This window comes from Lynx canadensis, chromosome D3, assembly GCF_007474595.2.
Source record: "Lynx canadensis isolate LIC74 chromosome D3, mLynCan4.pri.v2, whole genome shotgun sequence".
In the NCBI taxonomy this organism is placed as follows: Eukaryota; Metazoa; Chordata; class Mammalia; order Carnivora; family Felidae; genus Lynx; species Lynx canadensis.
In genome coordinates, this window is record NC_044314.2 from 86,963,825 (window position 1) to 86,984,141 (window position 20,317).

The 20,317-nt window shown below is 41.4% G+C and overlaps 1 protein-coding gene across 1 annotated transcript; it reads left to right on the forward strand.

The window, feature by feature from the left end:
- Positions 1-7,481: 7,481 nt before the first annotated feature.
- On the forward strand, positions 7,482-19,072 carry DENR (density regulated re-initiation and release factor). Its single transcript, XM_030336738.1, is given in 10 exon segments — positions 7,482-7,538; positions 7,540-7,597; positions 12,380-12,394; positions 13,100-13,189; positions 14,927-14,997; positions 15,000-15,015; positions 17,517-17,597; positions 17,600-17,632; positions 18,530-18,669; positions 18,777-19,072. Coding segments are annotated over 10 exon segments (597 nt in total). The 5' UTR covers positions 7,482-7,490; the 3' UTR covers positions 18,822-19,072.
- Positions 19,073-20,317: the final 1,245 nt, after the last annotated feature.

Genomic DNA, 20,317 nt, shown 5'->3' on the forward strand with positions numbered 1-20,317 from the left:
CAATTTTTAAAAGTTTGTTTATTTTAAGAGAGGGAGAGAGTGAGCAGGGCCAGAGTAGAGACAGATAGTTTCAAGCGGGCTCCGCATTGTCAATGCAGAGTGCTACATGGGGCTTGACTCCTGAACTGTGAGATCATGACCTGAGCTGAACCCACGAGCTGGACAGTTAACCCGACTGAGCCACCCAGGAGCCCCGAGAGACAATCTTCTTTTTCTTTTTTTCTCTCTTTTTTAAAAACAAATTTTGAATATTTATTTTTGAGAGAGAGATAGAGAGAGGGAGAAAGAGACACAGCACGAGCAGGGGAGGGGCAGAGAGAGACACACAGAATCTGAAGCAGGCTCCAGGCTCTGAGCTGTCAGTCAGCACAGAGCCTGACACAGGGCTCAAACTCACAAGTTGCAAGATCATGACCTGAGCCAAAGTCAGATGCTTAACTGACTGAGCCACCCAGGCACCCCTATTTCTTCTGAGAGAACAATTCAGGAAAGATATCCATCTTTTAAGGAGAGAAAGATGACAAAAACTCTCTTTTCCATATGACTTCACTCATAGGAGGACTTTTAAGACACAGAACAGATGAACACAAGCGAAGAGAAGCAAAATAATACAAAAACAGGAGGGGAACAAAACAGAAGAGACTCTTAAATATGGAGAACAGAGGGTTACTGGAGGGGGTGTGGGAGGGGGGACGGGCCAAATGGGTAAGGGACACTAAGGAATCTACTCCTGAAATCATTGTTGCCACTATATGCTAACTAATTTGGATGTAAATTAAAAAAATAAAATTAAAATTAAAAACAGGGGCACCTGGGTGGCTCAGTCGGTTGAGCGTCCGACTTTGGCTCAGGCATGATCTCACGGTTCATGAGTTCAAGCCCTGTGTCAGGCTCTGTGCTGACAGCTCGGAGCCTGGAGCCTGCTTTGGATTCTGTGTCTCCCTCTCTCTCTGCCCCTCCCCTGCTCATGCTCTGTCTCTCTCTGTCTCAAAAATAAATAAAAATATTAAAACAAAATTAAAAAAAATTAAAATTAAAAACAAAACAAAAACAAACAAAAAACCCAAAAACTCTCTTTTCAGGAAAAAAATGAATTTTTTTCAATTTAGATAGGGGCTAACAGGTGAAGAATTTATTAGTTTTGAAGGTAGCTCATATGGCTTGAGAATAAACTAAGCCCGATTCACTAAGCAGCTCTCATCCATGGTCATCTCTATCTACTGGGATGTTGGATTCAGATGTATGTATGGCATGTGTCTGCTAATTTATTGCTAACAGGTGTGAAAGTATTAGAGTTTGAAACTTTATTTATCTAAATGAATGAGCCAGATTGAAGGTTAAGTCTACAGTGTTTCTCTGTGGGCCAGCCCTTGCTCTAAGAACTCTAAAATACCTTCTTGAGTAGAAGAGAAAAAAATCAAGTGACAGCTCATTGAATCTGCCATAGTTCATAGCATGTATCGTAAGTAATCGTGAAAGTTATAAATTATTTTATTTATTATTATTATAATGTTTATTTATTTTGAGAGAAAGAGAGAGAGTGCACATGCATGTGAGCGGGAGCTGGGAAGGGCAGAGAGAGAGGGAGAGAGAGAATCTTCAGCAGGCTCCGTGCTGTCAGCGCACAGCATTCAAGAGTCAGAGACTCAGGGTCACCTGGGTGGCTCAGTCGGTGAAGCATCCAACTTCAGCTCAGGTCACGATCTCATGGTTCGTGGGTTGGAGCCCTGTATTGGGCCCTGTGCTGACGGCTCAGAGCCTGGAGCCTGCTTCGGATTCTGTGTCTCCCTCTCTCTCTGACCTTCCCCCAAGCATGAGCTCTATCTCTCTCTTTCTCTCTTTCTCTCTCTAAAAAATAAATAAACTTAGAAAAAAAAAAAAGAGAGTCAGATACTCAACCAACTGAGCCACCCAGGTGACCCAGTTATAAATTATTTTAATGCTTTACATCTTTGCAGTTATTTAGGGCTTTCATCAAAACGTAGATTTTTTTTTTTTTTTTTTTTTTTAACAAGATATGCTCTGCAAGTGCATAAAATCTATTGTGTGTGTCAGAGCGGGAAAAAATGTTGGGAAACATTAGGCTAGAACAAGTCTTAATAAACCCTGTAAGGGCTGCCCTAGCCCCAAACCTATGTGTTCATCAGAACTAATTTGAAAGTGACACTCCAATTCGAACTGGCCCAAGCAGAAATGGGAATTTGTTAGCTTTTACAACTGGCAGGTCCAGGTTTAGAGCTGACCTCAAATGTGACCGGAATCAGGGGCCAAACATTTTCCATCTCTCAGCTCTGCTCTCCTTCATATGGACTTCAATTCTCAGGCCACATGGTGGCAAGATGGCTGCCCAGTAACTCTATTGTGCATTTTCTGAGACTCAGGTCCAGTGGGAAGGAGAGAGATTCTTTTCTAGAAGCTTCCTCCAAAAAGGTGCTGGAATTCACTCCAATCAGTCCACCTTTGAATTATTTAATCATCGTTTCTAACAGGATACCACGTGCTGATTGCCTTAGACCTGGGTCACATGCTCCGTCTCTGGATGGGGGGTTGTGAAGGTCTAATTGGACCACATGGGTATAGTATGCAGGAGAGACAAACCCTTCCAACTAAGGTGGGTCTATTACAGAGAGTGGATGCTAGAAAGACAATCAACAAATATCCACTCCACCCGAGGTGGAAAATGCCCAGAAGGAACCAAGTGGTAGTAAATGTCTGGCTAAGGGCCAAGCTAGCCCCAAGAAGGGAAAAATAGAACCCATGACTTCTTGAGAAAATTGGTGATCTCCTAAAAAGGTGTCACATATGGTAAGAAATCCCTCCTTCTTCAAGAAGCCCAGGGCAAACTCTTTCCTTTTCTTTGCTAGAGGAGTTCTCAGAAAGTTGAGTGTCAGAATGCCCTCCGTCCATGGTTCCTCTGAATGACTGGTCTTGCAACAATATTATTTCCCCATCGACCTTCAGTCAGGGCTCAGCTTTGTTTTTTTTTCAGTCATGCTTGCTTGACCACAGGTTTCCCTCTTGTGCTAAAGGAAGTATCTGGTCTTTCTTTCTTTTTCTTTCTTCTTTCTTTCTTCTTTTTTCTTCCTTCCTTCCTTCCTCTTCCTTCTTCCTTCCTTCCTTCCTTCCTTCCTTCCTTCCTTCCTTCCTTCCTTTTTCTTTCTTTCTTTCTTTCTTTCTTTCTTTCTTTCTTTCTTTCTTTCTTTCCTCATTCCTTCCCTTCTTTCCCTTCTTTATTTTCTGGGTTTCTGATAGTATAATTTAGGAATGCATTCTGCAATATAATAGAAAACCCTACTGCGTTGGTTTAAACAGATGGGGGGGGGGGATGGGGAGCAGGGAGTTTTCACAGTAGAAAGCCCCAGAAGGGAGGCAGTCAAGGACTGATACCATGACTCAACAATGCTATCTGAACATAGGCTTTTTATCTATTTCCAGTCCCAAATTCTTGATACAGTACCTTCGTTCTCAAGCTAGACCCTCATGGTTGCAAGATGGCTCATGTTTCATGTTCTCATGGTCTGAATGAAGAGAGGAAGGTCAAGGCTTTGTTTTCTTTCTTTAAACATGAGGCCTTGCTTTTTTACTTGAGAAGCATTAAATGATGAATTTCTAAAAGAATAAAAGCATGACTCTCATTTAATCATAAAATAAACATGTGCCAAATATTTTATTTCACTTGTTAACTAATAAGGAAATCAGTATAAGATGTTAAACCAATTCAAAGGAGAATTCTTGAAAATATTCCCACGTCGGCAATCAGGAATGAAGCAGTGACTTTACAAATAGATGGAAAACTAGCCAACAGAGAAATAATCCACTGCAGCTCCGCCAGACACGACTCATTTGCATTTCTATGGACAAGAGCCAACTGTATTTCTATCAGTTTCTACAACTTACAAAATTGTAAAATAGCTCAAAGATTGTGAAAGATGGTGATGACACCAAAGAGAATGCGATATTTCGGTCCATTTAGAAACCTTTCACAGAGTTTCCTGACAGAAGGGATGCCCCCCCTTACCAGCTGCTGTATCTCATTGACCGGAGCTGTGTCAGTGATAGATGGCCTCTTGGTTTTGGCTGAGGTCATGATATCAGGGTTTTTGAGGGACTGAGCCCAGTGTTGGGCTCTGTGCTGGCTGTGCAGAGTCTCCTTGGGATTTCTCTCTCTCTCTCTCTGTCCCTACCCCCGCTATAAACAAACAAACAAACAAACAAACATTAACAAAAAAAGATTGCTGGGGAACCGGGTGGTTCAGTGGGTTAAACGTCCAAGTTCACTTCAGGTCGCGAACTCACAGTTTGCGAGGTTCGAGCCCCGCGTTGGGCTCTGTGCTGACAGCTCAGAGCCTGGAGCCCTGCTTCGGATTGTCTCTTTCTCTCTCTGCCCCTCCCCCACTTGTGCGCGCTCTCAATCTCTCTCTCTCTCTCTCAAAAATAATGTAAAACATTTTTAAAAAGATTGCCTTTTCCTGTAATTTACTAAGACATTTGTAAACTGATGGCGACTCATGTCCTGCCATGACTGTGATCTCTATCAGTTATTTGTTTTTCCCTTTCCTTTGTTCTTGGGCAGCCAGGAGTGCCTGAGGAATGTCACACAAGTCCCACCTGGGGTTGGGGGTAGGTGTTAGCTTGTGCTTTGTCCTCAGTTTGCCTTTGGCTCCCTCATCAATACGAGATATTAAAATGTGAAAAAATGTGCATCTTAAGATCAATGAAAGATTGCATTAGCTGTGTGATCTTAAACACATGTGAACTGAATTATTTCCACGCTTGAGCTTCGATTTTACCATCTGGAAATTAAAGGTAATACTACCTCACAGGGTTTGTGTAAGGATTAAGTCAGCTAACACTGTTAAGACTGCTAAATTTAGCAAGAGTAGGGACTTTGTCCCTTGTTCACTGTACCCCCACTTCCTAGCACAGTACTTGGTGCATAACAGAGAGGTGGTTTGAAATGGTGGGGTTCAGAGCCCACGGCTAAGAATTCTTGTGACATCTTTGGTGCAAAAGAGTGGTTTTATTAAAGCACAGGGACAGCACCGTGGGCAGAAAGAACTGCACTGGGGCTGTGAGGCGTGACTGATGACATACTTTGAAGTTGGGGGGGGTGGGGGTGGGATAAAGACAAAAGGAAGCTTCCAAAGGGACTTTCATATGCTAAAGAAGACTCCCAGGATCCTGGAGGCCATCTATTGTCAAGCTAAGGTGGTTTTAGCCTCTAGCAAAGTTTTAACATTAAGACAGTAGGGAGTTCAATTGCTCGTCCTTATTATACTTGTCGATACTTATACAATTATTCTTGTCAATATTATATTTGTCAATGGGCTGCAGGTTATAAGGAAATTTAATTTTATCTATATTTTATTTTTATCTATATTTTAATTTTTAATTTTATCTATATTTCCTTTAGCATTTGTTCTCCACATCAAGAAAATTTTGTGAAATGAATCCACCTGGACTCTGTATCCCCAAATGAGCAGGTTGTTGGCACATAGTAGAAGGTGGGTGTCAGTAAATGGAAGTTATTATGGGAATCGAATGCTATTACTATTGGAATCACCCATGTTTGGGAACAAGATCTTCTTTCACTAGTTATGTAGACTCGACTCTTCCGTGGGAGGGGCCGGGGGCCTCTTCTTTATTTAGAAATGATGTCAGAGTGGAGACCACAGCCTGGTGGAAAAGATTATGCCAGATGGCTTTGTGCACAAAGTAAATTGTAAGCAGAAAATTTAAGGGTGGTGGTGGCAAATGAAGTTGGCCGGGGAAGGAGGGGAATGAGGCACAGGGCAGAACAAAATACAAAAAAGCAACCTCCACCAGCTACAAAGCACTTTTTGGTCATCGTTTTCCTAACCCTCATGACTCTACAAGCACCGTAGTATTATTACTCCCGTTTCACAAACGGGATTCAGGTGAAGTACGGTTAGGGATTTTCCCAAATGAGACAACTGTATGGAAGCAAAGCAAACACGCCCCATGTGTGGTTATGTCTACCAGGTTTCCGGCTGCTTGGGAGAGAGCCTGAGAGGGGAGAGATTAATTCCAACTTGCAGCACATATAAAGATAGGTAAACACGAGGAAGGTGATGAAAATCGTTGTTAGGATGGTGAGATTATGGGCGATGAGAACGATCTAAATCATGTTGATAACTATCTTTCAAGAGAAATTCAGCCAATGTAGGGAAAGGTGTTGAAACGAAATGCCTTTTTCCAGCTGCCATTTCCCCGCGGAGGAGTGACTTATCCAACAGGCTGGGGGGGTTAGTCAGGACTCCAGGATGCACCCCAGACGGGGGATAACATTCCCCAGCTCATTAACAAGGAGTCACTGATGACTTAGGCGCACGTCCCCGCTTTCCCATCAGCGTTCGCTTCCGCTCGCGGACCGCCTACTCCAGTTCTCTCCCGCGGGTAGCGAGCACCGCTACTGGCTGTCAGCCGCTTGGAGGCCTGGCCCCGCCCCCGAGCAAAACGCGCATGCTCTCCAATTCCTCTCCGCCTCCGCCTCCAGGCGTCTCGCGACAGCCGCCCAGCGGCGGCCTGAATCTCGCGATAAAGGCTTATTGTCTCGCGGGACCGCGGCTGGCAGACGGGCTTTCAGGCGGCCCTGGCGGGGAAGAGGAGTTGCATGTGTCGCTTCAGCTGGCGGTAGTGGCGGGAGCGGAGGCGGCGGGGGTTGTGCGACCGCCTGGGTAACGATCCCTCGTGCCTCTCCCTCTTCCGAGAATCTCGTAGAGAGCGTCGGGGAAGCCGAGGTGCTGCCCGGCGGAAGGGGGCCGGGCCGAGCGTCTCCACACCCCCGCCCACATGGGCCCCTCTGGTGTCCCGGGATTGCCCCTTCGCCTCACGTCTTCCCCTAACACCTGGCCGTCCTTGTCGCCTCAGTGCTCTTACATTCTGCCTCTTCCTGATTCTTCTGCCCCCATTTTCTATCTTCAGATTCTGGTCTCCCCGCCCCCTCCCACTTCCAACCCCTTTCCCGATTCCTGTGTCCCTCCCTTGGCGTTTAGCTGCCCCCACACCCTGTATGGGGGGCACCTCCAGTCACCCGCCCCTTCTTCGTAGGCTCTTCCAGCCTCTTTTCGTCCAGCTGCTTTGTGGCCTTTATTGCTGCAGTTTGCATCCCTTCCAGAGCACCCCCAGACCTTTTGCCCCGTCACTACGGATCCTTCTCCCCATCCTGTTATCCCACTGCTTCCTCTTTCACTCGTGTCCCTTTCCCCCATCCTTCACGGTTCTCTAGCTCCGGTCACTTGCTTTCCTGTAGACCTGTGGAGCTGGTAATGGTGCACCCAGAATTGCTCATATTTTATGAATCCTAATGGAGCTTGTATCCTTCATTTGGGAACAGAACTGAAACAGATGTAGGGTTGAGGTATTTCTCGTGGGAGGAGGAGGTGAGACTACGTTTGAACACTGCTTCTCTGGGGTCTTGGTCCAAAAGAGTGAAAATGTGTTGTTTTCCTTGCTTACAGGTTTGTGAGATGGCTGCTGATATTTCTGAATCCGGTGGGCATGATTGCAAAGGAGAGCCCGAGGGGCAATACCAAGTTAGATGCAGACTACCCACTTCGAGTCCTCTACTGTGGAGGCAAGTGTTACAAAGCAGAAAGTGGCTTTTACTCTTTTGATTTTTATGCATTGTCATAGTAGTTTCTCACTGGATTCTAGTAATCCTTTTCTCATCTTTGCTATTTGGTAAATCCTTACCTGGGGGGGGGGGGGGGGTAGTGGTGAAGAGGGGGCATGGTTTAATAGATTTTCCCAACCTGTGTGACTTGTGTCTTGCTACTTGGCCTGGAGAAGCTTACGGTCCAGTAGGACTAGAGACGTGCAAATAAATTATTTCAGCCTAATGTTACTTGCTCATCTGGCTATGAAAGGAGGACGTCTTGGAAGACATGGAGTCTTAAGAGATGACAAGGACTGGATGAGGACTCGGGGAAGGGCGTCCCAGATGAAGTGAACAGCTGTGCAAGAAAAGGCTTGATGCATGTCTCTGGAGAAATGAGCAGCTTTGTGTTAGCACAGGGTGTAGTATAGGGCGGGTGTCAGTAGGGAATGGAAGATGATGAGGTTGGGGTGATGGGTAGTAGGACAGTCTAAGGAAAGTGTCTTGGTTTGACTAATAATCTACATGTTAGCTCAAACCAGGATTCTCCGAGTGCTTTTCCTCATTTTCATATAGAACATCCATGAGTTCGAAATGCCCTACTTTTATTAGCATTTTGGAAGGTTTCAGAAAAATTTGAAGGTACAAGATAGCAAAAGGGCAGGTAAATATTAATTTTTTAGGAAATATTTTTTTTAATGTCTGTTTTTGAGAGGGAGAGAGCGTATGTGTGCATGAGTGGGGGAGGGACAGAGAGAGAGAGAGATGAAGCGCGAGGACAGAGGATCCCAAGCAGGCTCTGTGCTGACAGTGCAGAGCCAGATGTGGGGCTCGAACTCACGAACCCATGAGATCATGACCTGAGATGAAATCGGACACTTACTGAGCCACCCAGGCGCCCCCAGGAAATGTTTTTGGCCATTTACTGTGTGCCTAGCAATGTTTTAGGTGCTGGGGACTGAGTAGTGAATAAGTAGTGAAAAGGTCCATGGTTTGGGAGTATAATAGAGTGATGTCACTCTAAAAGAGGTGATGTCACTGAGTTAAAATTTCATCAATTTGTCATTTAGTGTCAATGACATTTGACAATGACATTTAGTGTCAATAAATTGATAGAATTATATTATTACTTTGATAGTAAAAATTATTGTAGAATACCTTAGTAAGAATATAGGAATTCAGTAAGTGTAAGGAAGTCAGTAAGTGTAAGTTCTCCTGAACTTTTTGTAGGGTTGATTGAGTTTTGTTATGATACTGATCCTATTTGGTGATAACTGTTGCCTTTGGAGTCACAGACCAAAGTTTGCATCCTGACTCCAGCATTACAGCTATGTGACCTTGGGCAAGTTACCTAATTCAGTAAAGGATTGGAGGTCTGTTTCTTAAGGTCTGTACAATGAAAATGATGATTATATCCTAAGTCAAGTGATTTGTATAAAGGTCCTGGTATAGCAACTAACATGAGAATGTAGTACAATAAATGTTATTATTAGAGGAGTATACTAGTTTAGTATGCTTTATTTATCTCGGTCAGATGTAGTTAAGAGCTGTTGTTTCTTTGTACTATTTCATCTAAGGCTCCATATTTTATAAGCTTCACCATTATTTATGTTCCACCAGAAGAAAAAAAAGCTGTCAGATGACCTGTCATAATTATAAGTTGCATCCCTATAAAATGAAAAAAAATTTAGAACTGATGAAATACAGTATACGAAACACCATCCTGTTAAATGTTTATGTCACTGCTAAGGTGACTTTTGAACAATTCCATTAAATATGCAAGCACCCAAGTAATAATTTGTGTGACCAGAAGTTCCTAATGTTTTTAGAGAGGTTTATTTTCATTTTCCTCCTTAGTTTGTATTGATATCCTGGCACTAGGCTGGGGACAGGGTTACTTCTTCAATGAGTTATGGTCCGCTTGTAGGAGAAGCACTTAAGAAATACTAAATTCTAAATTAGAGGATACTGATAATAACTGTGAGTTAGGAGTTCAGGAAAAGGCGGGATCTTTGTACAGAGGGAAATAGGGAACTTTCCAAGGAAATGGGAGGCCTTAGAGAATGGGTAGAATTCTAAGGAAAAGCGAAGGAATTCATAAGAACAATATGGTGGTAAGATTTAATATGATTTTCTCAGGGGAGAGGAAAAGAGAGGGCTAATTGGAGAGGTGCTTGGGTGGCTTTGTTAAGCGCCTGACTCTTGATTTCAGCTCAGGTCATGACCTCATGGTTCTGTGGGATTGTTCTTGAGATCAAGCCCTGTGTTGGGCTCTGTGATGACCATGCAGAGCCTGCTGGGATTCTTTTTCTCCCTCTCTCTCTGTGCCTCTCCCCCACGCATGCAGGCATGTTCTCTCTCTCTCAAAATAAATAAACATGATAAAAGTTAAAAAAAAAAAAAAAGAAAGAAAATAAAGGGCTGATTGGAGTAGAGTGCTGGTTGGTGTAGAGTGAGGAACAAGGCTAGGTAGGATGAGGTCATTTCTCGGGAGACATTGTGTCTTCAGGGTTGTGACTTCAGTATCTGAAGTCCATCAGAGTTTGAATCCCAGCTCAGCCATTTACTCACTTGGTCAGTTCCCTTATCCATTAAAAAGCCTACTTCAGAGGGCTGTTGAGAAGAATGAATAATACTCCACAAGGCTCCACTTCCCAATACCATCACGTTGGATTTCACATACTGATTCTGAGGGGGACACAACATTCAGACCATACAGAAGGTCTCATGGATGATGATGCTTTTGTTCTTCGTGTTTTTCCAGTATTAGTGATGTGAAGTTTTGATGGTAACTGCTAGCGCTTTGTGTTGAAAAGCTACAGTTTGCAACAAGAGATATTGACTTATTATTATTTTTTTGATGTTTACTTATTTTTGAGAGAGAGCCAGAGCATGAGTCGGGGAGGGGCTGAGAGGGAGATGGAGACACAGAATCCAAACAGGCTCTAGGCTCTGAGCTATCAGCACAGAGCCCGACACGGGGCCTGAACCCACAAGCTGTAAGATCGTGACTGAGCGAAGTCAGACCGTTTAACCGACTGAGCCACCAGGCGCCCCAAAATTGACTTTGAACGCAAGTAACAGTGAACCCAGAAGACTTGTCCAAATTTTTACATTGTATTAGAATTTTGTTGAACTGAATAGTCTTTGAAATGGCGTACAAGTTACATAGCTTTCATATTTGCTGTAATGGCATTTAACCTATAATTATATCCTGAACTGTGGCTGCGTGTCTGTACCTACTGGTATTTGAACTTTCAGATCTCTAGCTAACCAGGGAGTGCTTTGGTGGAAGGAAACTCTACACTTGAAATAAAGAGGTGCTAGATTGCTAGTTTCTTCTGCCACCATACCACCTTTGTCATTGGCTGAGCTATTTAACTGTTTTGAGAGCTTCATCTATAAATAGTGATGGTGAGTGTGAGGAGAAGGCACTACCTCTGTCACGAGTCTGGCACACAGCCTGCACTACCTGTGTGTGTCATGTAATCCGATTCAGTGCTTAAGAGCGTGAGCTTCAGAAACAGACCAGGGTTCAAATCCTGTTTTACTAACCAGATGCAGTGGGTTACTTACTCGAAGTCTCCTCTTTCTCTCGGTATACAGGTGTGTGATTCTTCCAGGGTTGTGATGATGACACATAATAATGGACATAAAGATAATTGCTGTTGTGAGTAATGGCGCACCACACCTCTTCTCCCTCACCAATCTCAAGATCTGGACACACTGAACTACTCCATTCGTCACCTTAAAATAAAACAAACATAAGCAATTGACCAGTAACAGAATTATATTTAAAATTGGGAAACCTTTTGAGTTCTTCTAGTGCGTTAGCCTGTACAACAATGATGAGCTTGAACCAGCATTCCCTGTAGCTTTACAGTTGCATAATCTTGTGTAGCATAATATGAAAAAGAAAAAGAAATACTAACTGCAAAGAGGTGGTAGCAAAAGTGCTATTGAAGTCTATAAATGTGTTAGTATGAATGAAAACTAGTGGCTATTGTGGTAAAGCTATCAAAAGAAATAACAATTGTCAGGGGTGCCTGGGTGGTTCCGTTGGTTCACTCTTGATTTTGGCTCAGGTTGTGATCCCAGGATCATGGGATCAAGCCCAATGGGGCTTTGTGCTGCAAGTAAAGCCTCTGTTTAAGATTCTCTGTCAAAAAATTAAAAAAAAAAAAAAAAAAAAAAAAAAAAAAGAACCAGTTTCATTCAAGCTTTACTTGTTCTCAGCTTAGCTTCAGACCCATTGAAGTGTTTCTGGAAAACCTTAAGATATACAGGATAGTATAGTTTGATGCTCCATCAGCTGAGGATAGAGTCTTGTTTAGATAAAAAATAAAATTTGGTTGCACCTGGGTAGCTCAGTTGGTTAAGCATTCAACTCTTGATTTCAGCTCAGGTCATGATCTCAGAGTTAGTGACTTTGAGCCCCGCCTTGGGCTCTGTGCTGATAGTGCTGAGCCTGCTTGGAATTCTGTCTCCCTCTCCTCTACCCCTCCCCTGCTCATGCCTGCGGGAGTGCCCTCTTTCTTTCAAATTAAAAAAAAAAAAAAAAATCAAGATAATACTTTTATTAATCATGTGCCTTTACCTCAAAAAAAAAAAAAGCATGGGTAGTATTCGAAAAGTGGTTCAGAATTATAGGAAAAAGTAGAAATGAAGCATTTTGTCAAATTTAAATAAAAGTTATGATGCGCCCTGTGTGTTTATATATATTTAAATTTTCTAATCTTTCTTTTCTCTGCATTTCCCCAGTCTGCTCATTACCCAACAGAGGTAAGTTCTTTTAAAATTCTTTTCTTTCTTTAACTTCTGCATTTGAGGTTATTGACTTTAGAGCTAGCTTGAGAGCTTTTTTTAATTTTTCATTTTCTATCATTTAATTGTAGAGTTTCAGCTTTTTGTAGAGAACTGAATGATTTTATGGTCTTACAAATTGTTTTCTTTAGACTTTGAATCATATGTGTACATCACATGCATTTGACTAGACAGTTTGGACTTTTGCATGGAACTCATGAACGTTAGCTAATAAAGCAAGAGTAGCCTTAAAGCCAGAATCTAATGTCTAAGCGGAGGAGAGCATAATTAAATTATGTATACGATTTTCTGTAGTAAGTTTCTGAGTCAGGCTCTGTGGGCAAGTCACAGAATAGTGAGACCCTGGGTGCCCAAGCAAAAATAAGCATGCTTGTTTTTTGTCTGTTTGCTCCTTTTTCTAATGGCCCTCTGTTTGATGGAGAGAAAATAAAGTACCGCAGTGAGGAGGTGCCTAATCCTTTTTTTAAATTCTAATTTCTTACGGGGCATTTCCTGGTGTGGAACACCGAATTCCTGTGGATAAGATGTCAGGTGGGAGTAGTTAGTTTCATCCTTCTTAATATAGCAACTTTAGGAAATGACTTTTACTTAAAATGTACTGGTTGACTGAAAATGTTCTGTTGTGACTCAGTTTGTTCTCCTCCTCTCCCTGCCTCCCTCAGTACTGTGAATATATGCCTGATGTCGCTAAATGTCGACAGTGGTTAGAGAAGAATTTTCCAAATGAGTTTGCAAAACTTACTGTAGGTATGAACATTTTTTTCTTTCATCAAAACTTCTATACCTGAAACAAATGCACATAAGGCATTATTATAAAGATATGAACGAGCTCCTTTAGTAGGATATTACAAAATTGTATTTATAGCTATTGACTTTAAAACCACTTTACATTCTTGGGTTAAAATTTCTTATATAGAATCACACACTGCTTCGTGTGTCTTATCTCTCACAGATAGCTTAGAACAACTTTCTTATAACAAGAGTAATAGTTTAGGGGCATATGTATTTTCACTCCTTCATTTAACAAATTATTTCTTGTGAGCATACTGTATACTACACATTGTCTAGATGCTGAGGATAAAGCAGTAAACAAAAACTCTACTCTTTGGAAATGATATTCTAGAAGGGTAAAACAAGACAAAATAAGTATGTTAAATAGTGATAAGTAGGGAATGGGGAGATAAGAATTGTTGGGAAGGGAATCTGAAATTTTAGGTGGGGGCAGGGAAGATTTTGCTGAAAAGACGGCATTTGAACAAAGACCTAAAGGAAGGGAGGGAGTGAGTCATTTGGATATCCGGGAGAACATTCCAGGTGCAGTGCAAGTGCAAAGGCCCTAAGGCAAGAGCTTACCTGTCATATTCAGGAAACATCAAGGAGCTTAGTTCTTGTCTGGAGCTATGGAAGGAGGGGAAGGAGGGTCAGAGATGAAGTCAGAGAAGTAATGGAGGACCACACCTTCGACGCCAAGTCTTGGCTTTCATTCAGAATCAGATGAGCTATTGGAGAGATCTGAACGGAAGAGCAGTAAGGTCTAACTTTTGTTCAGCGTCATCTCTTAGGCTGCTGTGCTAAAGAATAGACTGAAGAGGGGCACAGGCAGGTAAGAGGCCGTGGCAATGATCAGGTCGGGGGACCATGACGACCTGACCAGAATGGTAGTGGTGGAGGTGGTGAAAAGTGGTCAGATTCTCGATATGTTTTGGAGGTAGAGCTGACAGGGTTTTTTGATGTGTTACATGTGGGATGTGAGAAAAGGAGGCATCCAGGGTTTTGGCAACTAGAAAAATGGGAGTTGCTGTTGCCAGAGGAAAGGAAGCCTGCAGAGGAACAGATTTCTTCATTTTGTTCAAATGTTGGCTTTCTGTTTACAAGATTGCTGGAAATGAAGGCAAGTAGCAGGAAGAAGGGAAAGCCTGGGCTGGGAAACAGGCCTATCAGATGTACTGACGTTATTCCTTGTTTGCTGTTTTGATTTTCCGATTGTTTCCAAGACGCACAATCCCTATGCCCTTTTGGATAGTAGCTACATAGTCATTGTCCGTGGTTGGAGAAGAACCCTAAAGTTGGTTGTTACAGTCAGTCTGCATGGTCATGGTCAGCCCCTGGACGTGAGCTGTGTAGGTCATGATAGACCTGAGGAGGCAGTCGTCTTACTCAGGATCAGACTTCCTGTTACCTAGATAGTATGTTTAGATGCTAACACTCCTGCAGGGTCTGAGTGTTTTATGCTGCTTTCATGTGGCTAAAAGGATCCTAATCCTCTCATGTCCAAGACTTTATTTTGTCTTCTATCACCATACACTTACCATAATGACCAGAATTAGACTCGATAAGAAGTTAGCAGAATGATCATTTGCTTTATAAATGACATGCTCGGTTGTTGGCAAGATGCCTTAATTGTATAAGAAGTTGCTCAGAGTTGATGTTTTAAGGTTATTTTAAAGTGATTGTTAATGCTTTTGGATTTAATGTTAAATCTAGAAAATTCGCCCAAACAAGAGTCTGGAATTAGTGAGGGTCAAGGCACAGCAGGGGAAGAAGAAGAGAGAAAAAGCAAAAGCAGAAGAGAGGTAAGGCCTAAATCTGTGGCGTGATTATAAAACACACCTTCCCTCTACCAGAGGAAATACGAAATGAAGACAGTCCCAAAGGCAGCAATACCTACCTGCTATTTTAGTTCCATATGTATACCCTACAGAATGAGACAGAATCATATTCTCAAGATGACTGGATGTTATATGATTTGGACTTTATCAGTAAATTGGACCTACGAAAACATGCTTTATTTGCTGCGTACATATGTAAAAAGCAATCAACCACCTTGTTTATGACTTGAAAACTTTGTTATCTGTGTATTCTATTTAGTTGGAGTGAGGATGTTTATAAAAGATTTTATTCTCTCATGTTGTCAGCTCAGTTGAATTAAAAAAAATTTTTTTTAATGTTTATTTATCTTGAGAAAGAGAGACAGTGTGTGAGTGGGGGAGGGGCAGAGAGGGAGACACAGAATCTGAAGCAGGGTCCAGGCTCCTAACTGTCAGCACAGAACCCTACACAGGGCTTGAACTCACAAACTGTGAGCTCATGACCTGAGCCGAAGTCTGACGCTTAACTGACTGAACCACCTAGGCGCCCCTGAATTTTTTTTTTTTTTTCAACGTTTATTATTTTTGGGACAGAGAGAGACAGAGCATGAACGGGGGAGGGGCAGAGAGAGAGGGAGACACAGAATCGGAAACAGGCTCCAGGCTCTGAGCCATCAGCCCAGAGCCCGACGCGGGGCTCGAACTCACGGACCGCGAGATCGTGACCTGGCTGAAGTCGGACGCTTAACCGACTGCGCCACCCAGGCGCCCCCCCTGAATTTTTTTTTTAAAACAACTGTTGCATATACTTATTTCTCCTTGTAAAATGAATTCCTGTACTCTGGATCTTGTCCCTGCCTGTTTCTTCTTAATTATTCTCCCCTGTGACTAAAATTAGCTTATTAATAAGGACTTTGCATCTTTCAAGAAAAATTCCCTCAGAAGTCCATGTCTTTACCTTATTCCTTGCCCTGCCCTTCTTAGCCAGACTTCTTTAGTAAGACTGGACTCACATCCTTGCTCTTCTGTCCCTCATTGTTCATGCCTCATTCCATCCTAAGCTAACTGTCACGCTGCTGAAATTCCTCTAATAGGGGTCATCAGTGGCTCAGTAATTGCTAACCAAAAAGAGTGTTCGAGCACACACTTCTTGAAATGCTGTATGTACTGCCTTGGTTTTTGTGATAGACTTTCTTCATTCTCCCTGTCACTCCTCTTTGCTCTTCTATACAGACTTCTCTTCTTATCTGTCCCTAAAGAGCTGTATTTCCCGGGATCCTGTCCTCGGCCCTCATACCTTCTCATTCTGCAGCTTTCTCCCTGAGTGATTCTTTCACATCCCTCACTGCTGATACCACTGCACACTTGAAATTCCTGTACCTCTAGTACGCTCTTGAAATTCCTGGCCTCTGTCTCTAGACTGGCAATGTGCATGGTCCCACAGGCATCTCAAAAGCAGTATGCCAAAAAACCTTACTAAGTCCCAAATCTATGTGTTTTGGTTAATGACAGCATACTTTATCCAGTCATCCGAGCCAGAAACCTGAGACTCCTCTTGGGTCCTCTTTCTCTACTCCTTTTAGTCAGTTCTAAATTCTGTTGTGTTTCTTCTCCTTACTCTCTTTCTCCTGTGCCTAGTCACCATTGCTGTTATCACTACTTTGTTAGATTTTGATTAATTTTCATCTGAACTAATGTAGGAGCCTCTAGTGGCCTCCCTGTCAGCCTTACTCTTCAAACGCTCACGCTCCACACTGTAGAGTGATCTCATAAAACCTAAATCTGGTAATTTGACTCCTCTATACTTGTTCAGTGGCTTTTCTTCTGCTTCGATATAAAGTCTAGTAACAGCTTCTTGCACTAGTCCTTTAATGACCGGTAGGTTATCTTTTGCTTTTCTGGCTTTATCTGCAACACGTTCGTAAGCATCCTTCATCAGGACAATCGTAGTTCTCAAAATAATGCCTTCTCTTATCTTTGTACTTGCTCCTTTCTTCTGGGGTTCCTTTTTTACTGTGTCTCTCCAGCCCTTCTGCTTTCATCTGGACAGTTCTTATTCTATAAGAACTTAAATGCCATTTCTTCTCAGAAACCATTTCTGTCCTCTGGAAGCATAGTAAGCCATTCCTCTGCAAAGCTATGGTAGTGCAGTATTCATGGATCCTATTATAGTATATATCAGGTTGCAGTACTTATTAAGCTTTTTTGTCTCCCTTCACTAGACTGAGAGTCCCTGGAGGGCAGGGACTGTGTTTCTTCTGTTCATCTTTGTGTTCTCAGCCCTTAATACAGTGCTTGGCTGGCACATATGAATTAGTTAGTATTTATTGGATGAATACTCATGCATGTATTTATTAGTTTTGTATTAGAAGAAGAAACTTTAGAAATTATATTTGGTATCTTTTGAAAATTAACAAACTTAGAGACAGTATTCTGTATGTTAAACACGAAACAATTAATGCTGAGCTCTTTTTTAATAAATAAAGGTGGAAGGGGTCAAATAAAGCAAAAAAAGAAGACTGTACCACAAAAGGTTACGATAGCCAAAATTCCCAGAGCAAAGAAGAAAATGTAACGAGAGTATGTGGCCTTGCAACTTTTGGTGAGTTAAGTATGTTTAAGATGTGTGAACTATTCTCTCTTGCTCTCTGCCTCCTTCCCTCCCTCTCCCTGTCTTTATCTTGCTCTTTCCGTCTCTTTCTCTGTTACCATCCGACATCATGAAAATTTCACAGATCTATTTTTTGCTAAGAAGATACAAAATGAGATTTTGCATTTCTAACTATAGCTCCAAAATCAAATTTTGAAGAAATTTAAAAATCTTTTGCAGAGGGGACTAGTTTAACTTTTTCCTTCCCAGAATTCCTGCTTGGGCACATTTTATGTGGAATGAGAAGGGCTAGGTAGGATATCTTTTGAAGCCTATCAGTATTGCGCCTCTGTCCCTGCAGGCTTGGATGGCAAAGAGTAGCAAAATGGCTCGTGCCCTCTGGGAATGACAGTAGAGAGTGAGGGAAGGTGGATATTGGCCCAGTGTCCTGCTTCAGAGCTTCTCGTGGAGGCCTTGAATGAACAGCAGAATTGTAAACCAGAGTCCCTTCTTGCGACAGCGCAGGTTAAAAAACAATCATGAGATAGTAGGTTTGTTTCCCTGCTGTAAATTTTTGTCTTGTAAAAAGGGATAAACAAAGGAACTTTGTTGTACTTGGAAACGTACGTATAATGCTTGGAATCAATGTGTTCCTGGATTTATTTGGGTCTTACTATATGAGTTACAAAAAATGCTGTTTTTATGTACTGAAGCTTTATTTGACCTTGAAAATAATGAGTTGAGTTGTTAGGACCACTGCCTATGGTAGTTTGTAATTATTCTGAAAGAATACAAAACCCATCAAGGTGATCTGTTTTATGAATTTAAGATGAAGATTAAATTTAAAAATGGAAAAATCTTTGATACGATTCCAATTATAGTCTTGCTATTTCTTTTTTTAAATAACAGAAATTGATCTAAAAGAAGCACAAAGATTTTTTGCTCAAAAATTCTCCTGTGGTGCCTCAGTGACAGGAGAGGATGAAATCATCATTCAGGGAGACTTTACAGATGACATAATTGATGTCATTCAGGAAAAATGGCCAGAGGTGAGTAGGTAGAATGTGTGCATCTGTGGAAATAAGTTTTTAAAGCAAGATTCTTCCGTGTTATTTGATACCACAATTCACGAGATGTAATTATTTGTGTTTTATAGGTGGATGATGATAGCATCGAAGATCTTGGAGAAGTAAAGAAGTGATTTTGAAAATTTGTCTCTATTTAATGATTTGAACTGAGAGTTGATATGGCCAAAGGGAGAGAGGCCTTTTAAAAATATATATATTTATCCTACAGTAAAACTGTAGACTACCCTCACCCTTGGCATTTTCACTGTTCTGTATAAGGCTGCTTGTTTTTTTATTGCCAAAGTCTAATAAACAGGGGAGACTGTCATGCTTATGCATGAAATAGAATTTAGTCAAATAAAAATTTTTGGTCATTTGGTACTGACTTTTCTCTTTCTTTTTAACTTTTTATTTTTGGAAAAACACTAGATTTTTTTGTGCAAAGCTTTTCTGTTTCTTATCTTAAAATAATCATGATTTAATGAGTTAATTTTCTTAAAAATAGTCGTGATTTAATTAAATCATGATTTAAAGCCGCGTAATGTTTTAAAGAATTGAATTTTGCTTCATCACCATTAATGATTGTCTCCTTGCTTCTTTGGTGTGATAGTTTTGAGATGCTTGGGCATCAAATAGATTTGTGGTTGAATTTGCTTCATTGTTACCAACCAAGTCCACTCTGTGGTCACATTAACTTAATGTTGGTAGGAGTTGTTCAGTTCTGGAGATTATTTGGTAAAGTATACTAAAGCCTTAAAACCATCTGCAGTCTGACCCAGTAAGCCACTTAGTTGACATTATCCTAAAGATAGAATCATTCTTGCTTAGAACTGTGGGTGAGGGTGTTCATCACAATGTTACTCATAGAAAAATTGCAACTGATATAAATGAACAATTGGGAAATGGTTAGAGAATGAAGGTGCACCATATGGTAAATTTTCATATTTAAATATTTTCCAAGAATACTTCGGAAGCATGTTTGGTGATGTTAAGTAGGGGGTCAGATCCCAAATCCATTTTATACATGATCACCATTGTTTGGAGTGAAAGACCATTCAGAGATGCTGCAAGTTCTTGATGCTGAGAAAAATTCTACCCAATTAAAAAGAATATACACCCATGCTCTCTCTTATATATAGGTAGTCTGGGAAATAACAATTGAAATGAGTCTTTCTCAAGAGAAACAGTGACAACGAATTTTAATGAATGCACTAAATGAATTTAAACTTTGTTTTATAAAGGTCTTAAGTCAGGTGCTACAAATTGAAAAGAAGACTCCTGGTATTTTAAATTGCTATGGACACCTTTAAGAAATTTAGAACCCATTGTTTATTGCCCTGCAAATTACAACTTTGAATGAATGAGTGGTTTTTTTTAAATAATTAAAATCTTAGAAAAAATGTGTAATAAAGATGCAAATTAAGAAAATGAAATTCTGCATTAACTGTGAATTTTACTAAATATGAGTATCTGATGAAGCAAATTTATCCATCAAGACCATTTGGTATGTGTTGTGTATGCTGTTGGTGCTGGAAGACGTCTATGTGCCTGTATCAACCATGTGACTTCATGTAAAGATTCTCAGTGTTCACAGTTCTTGGCAAATGCAGTTTTAATCCATATAAAGCCA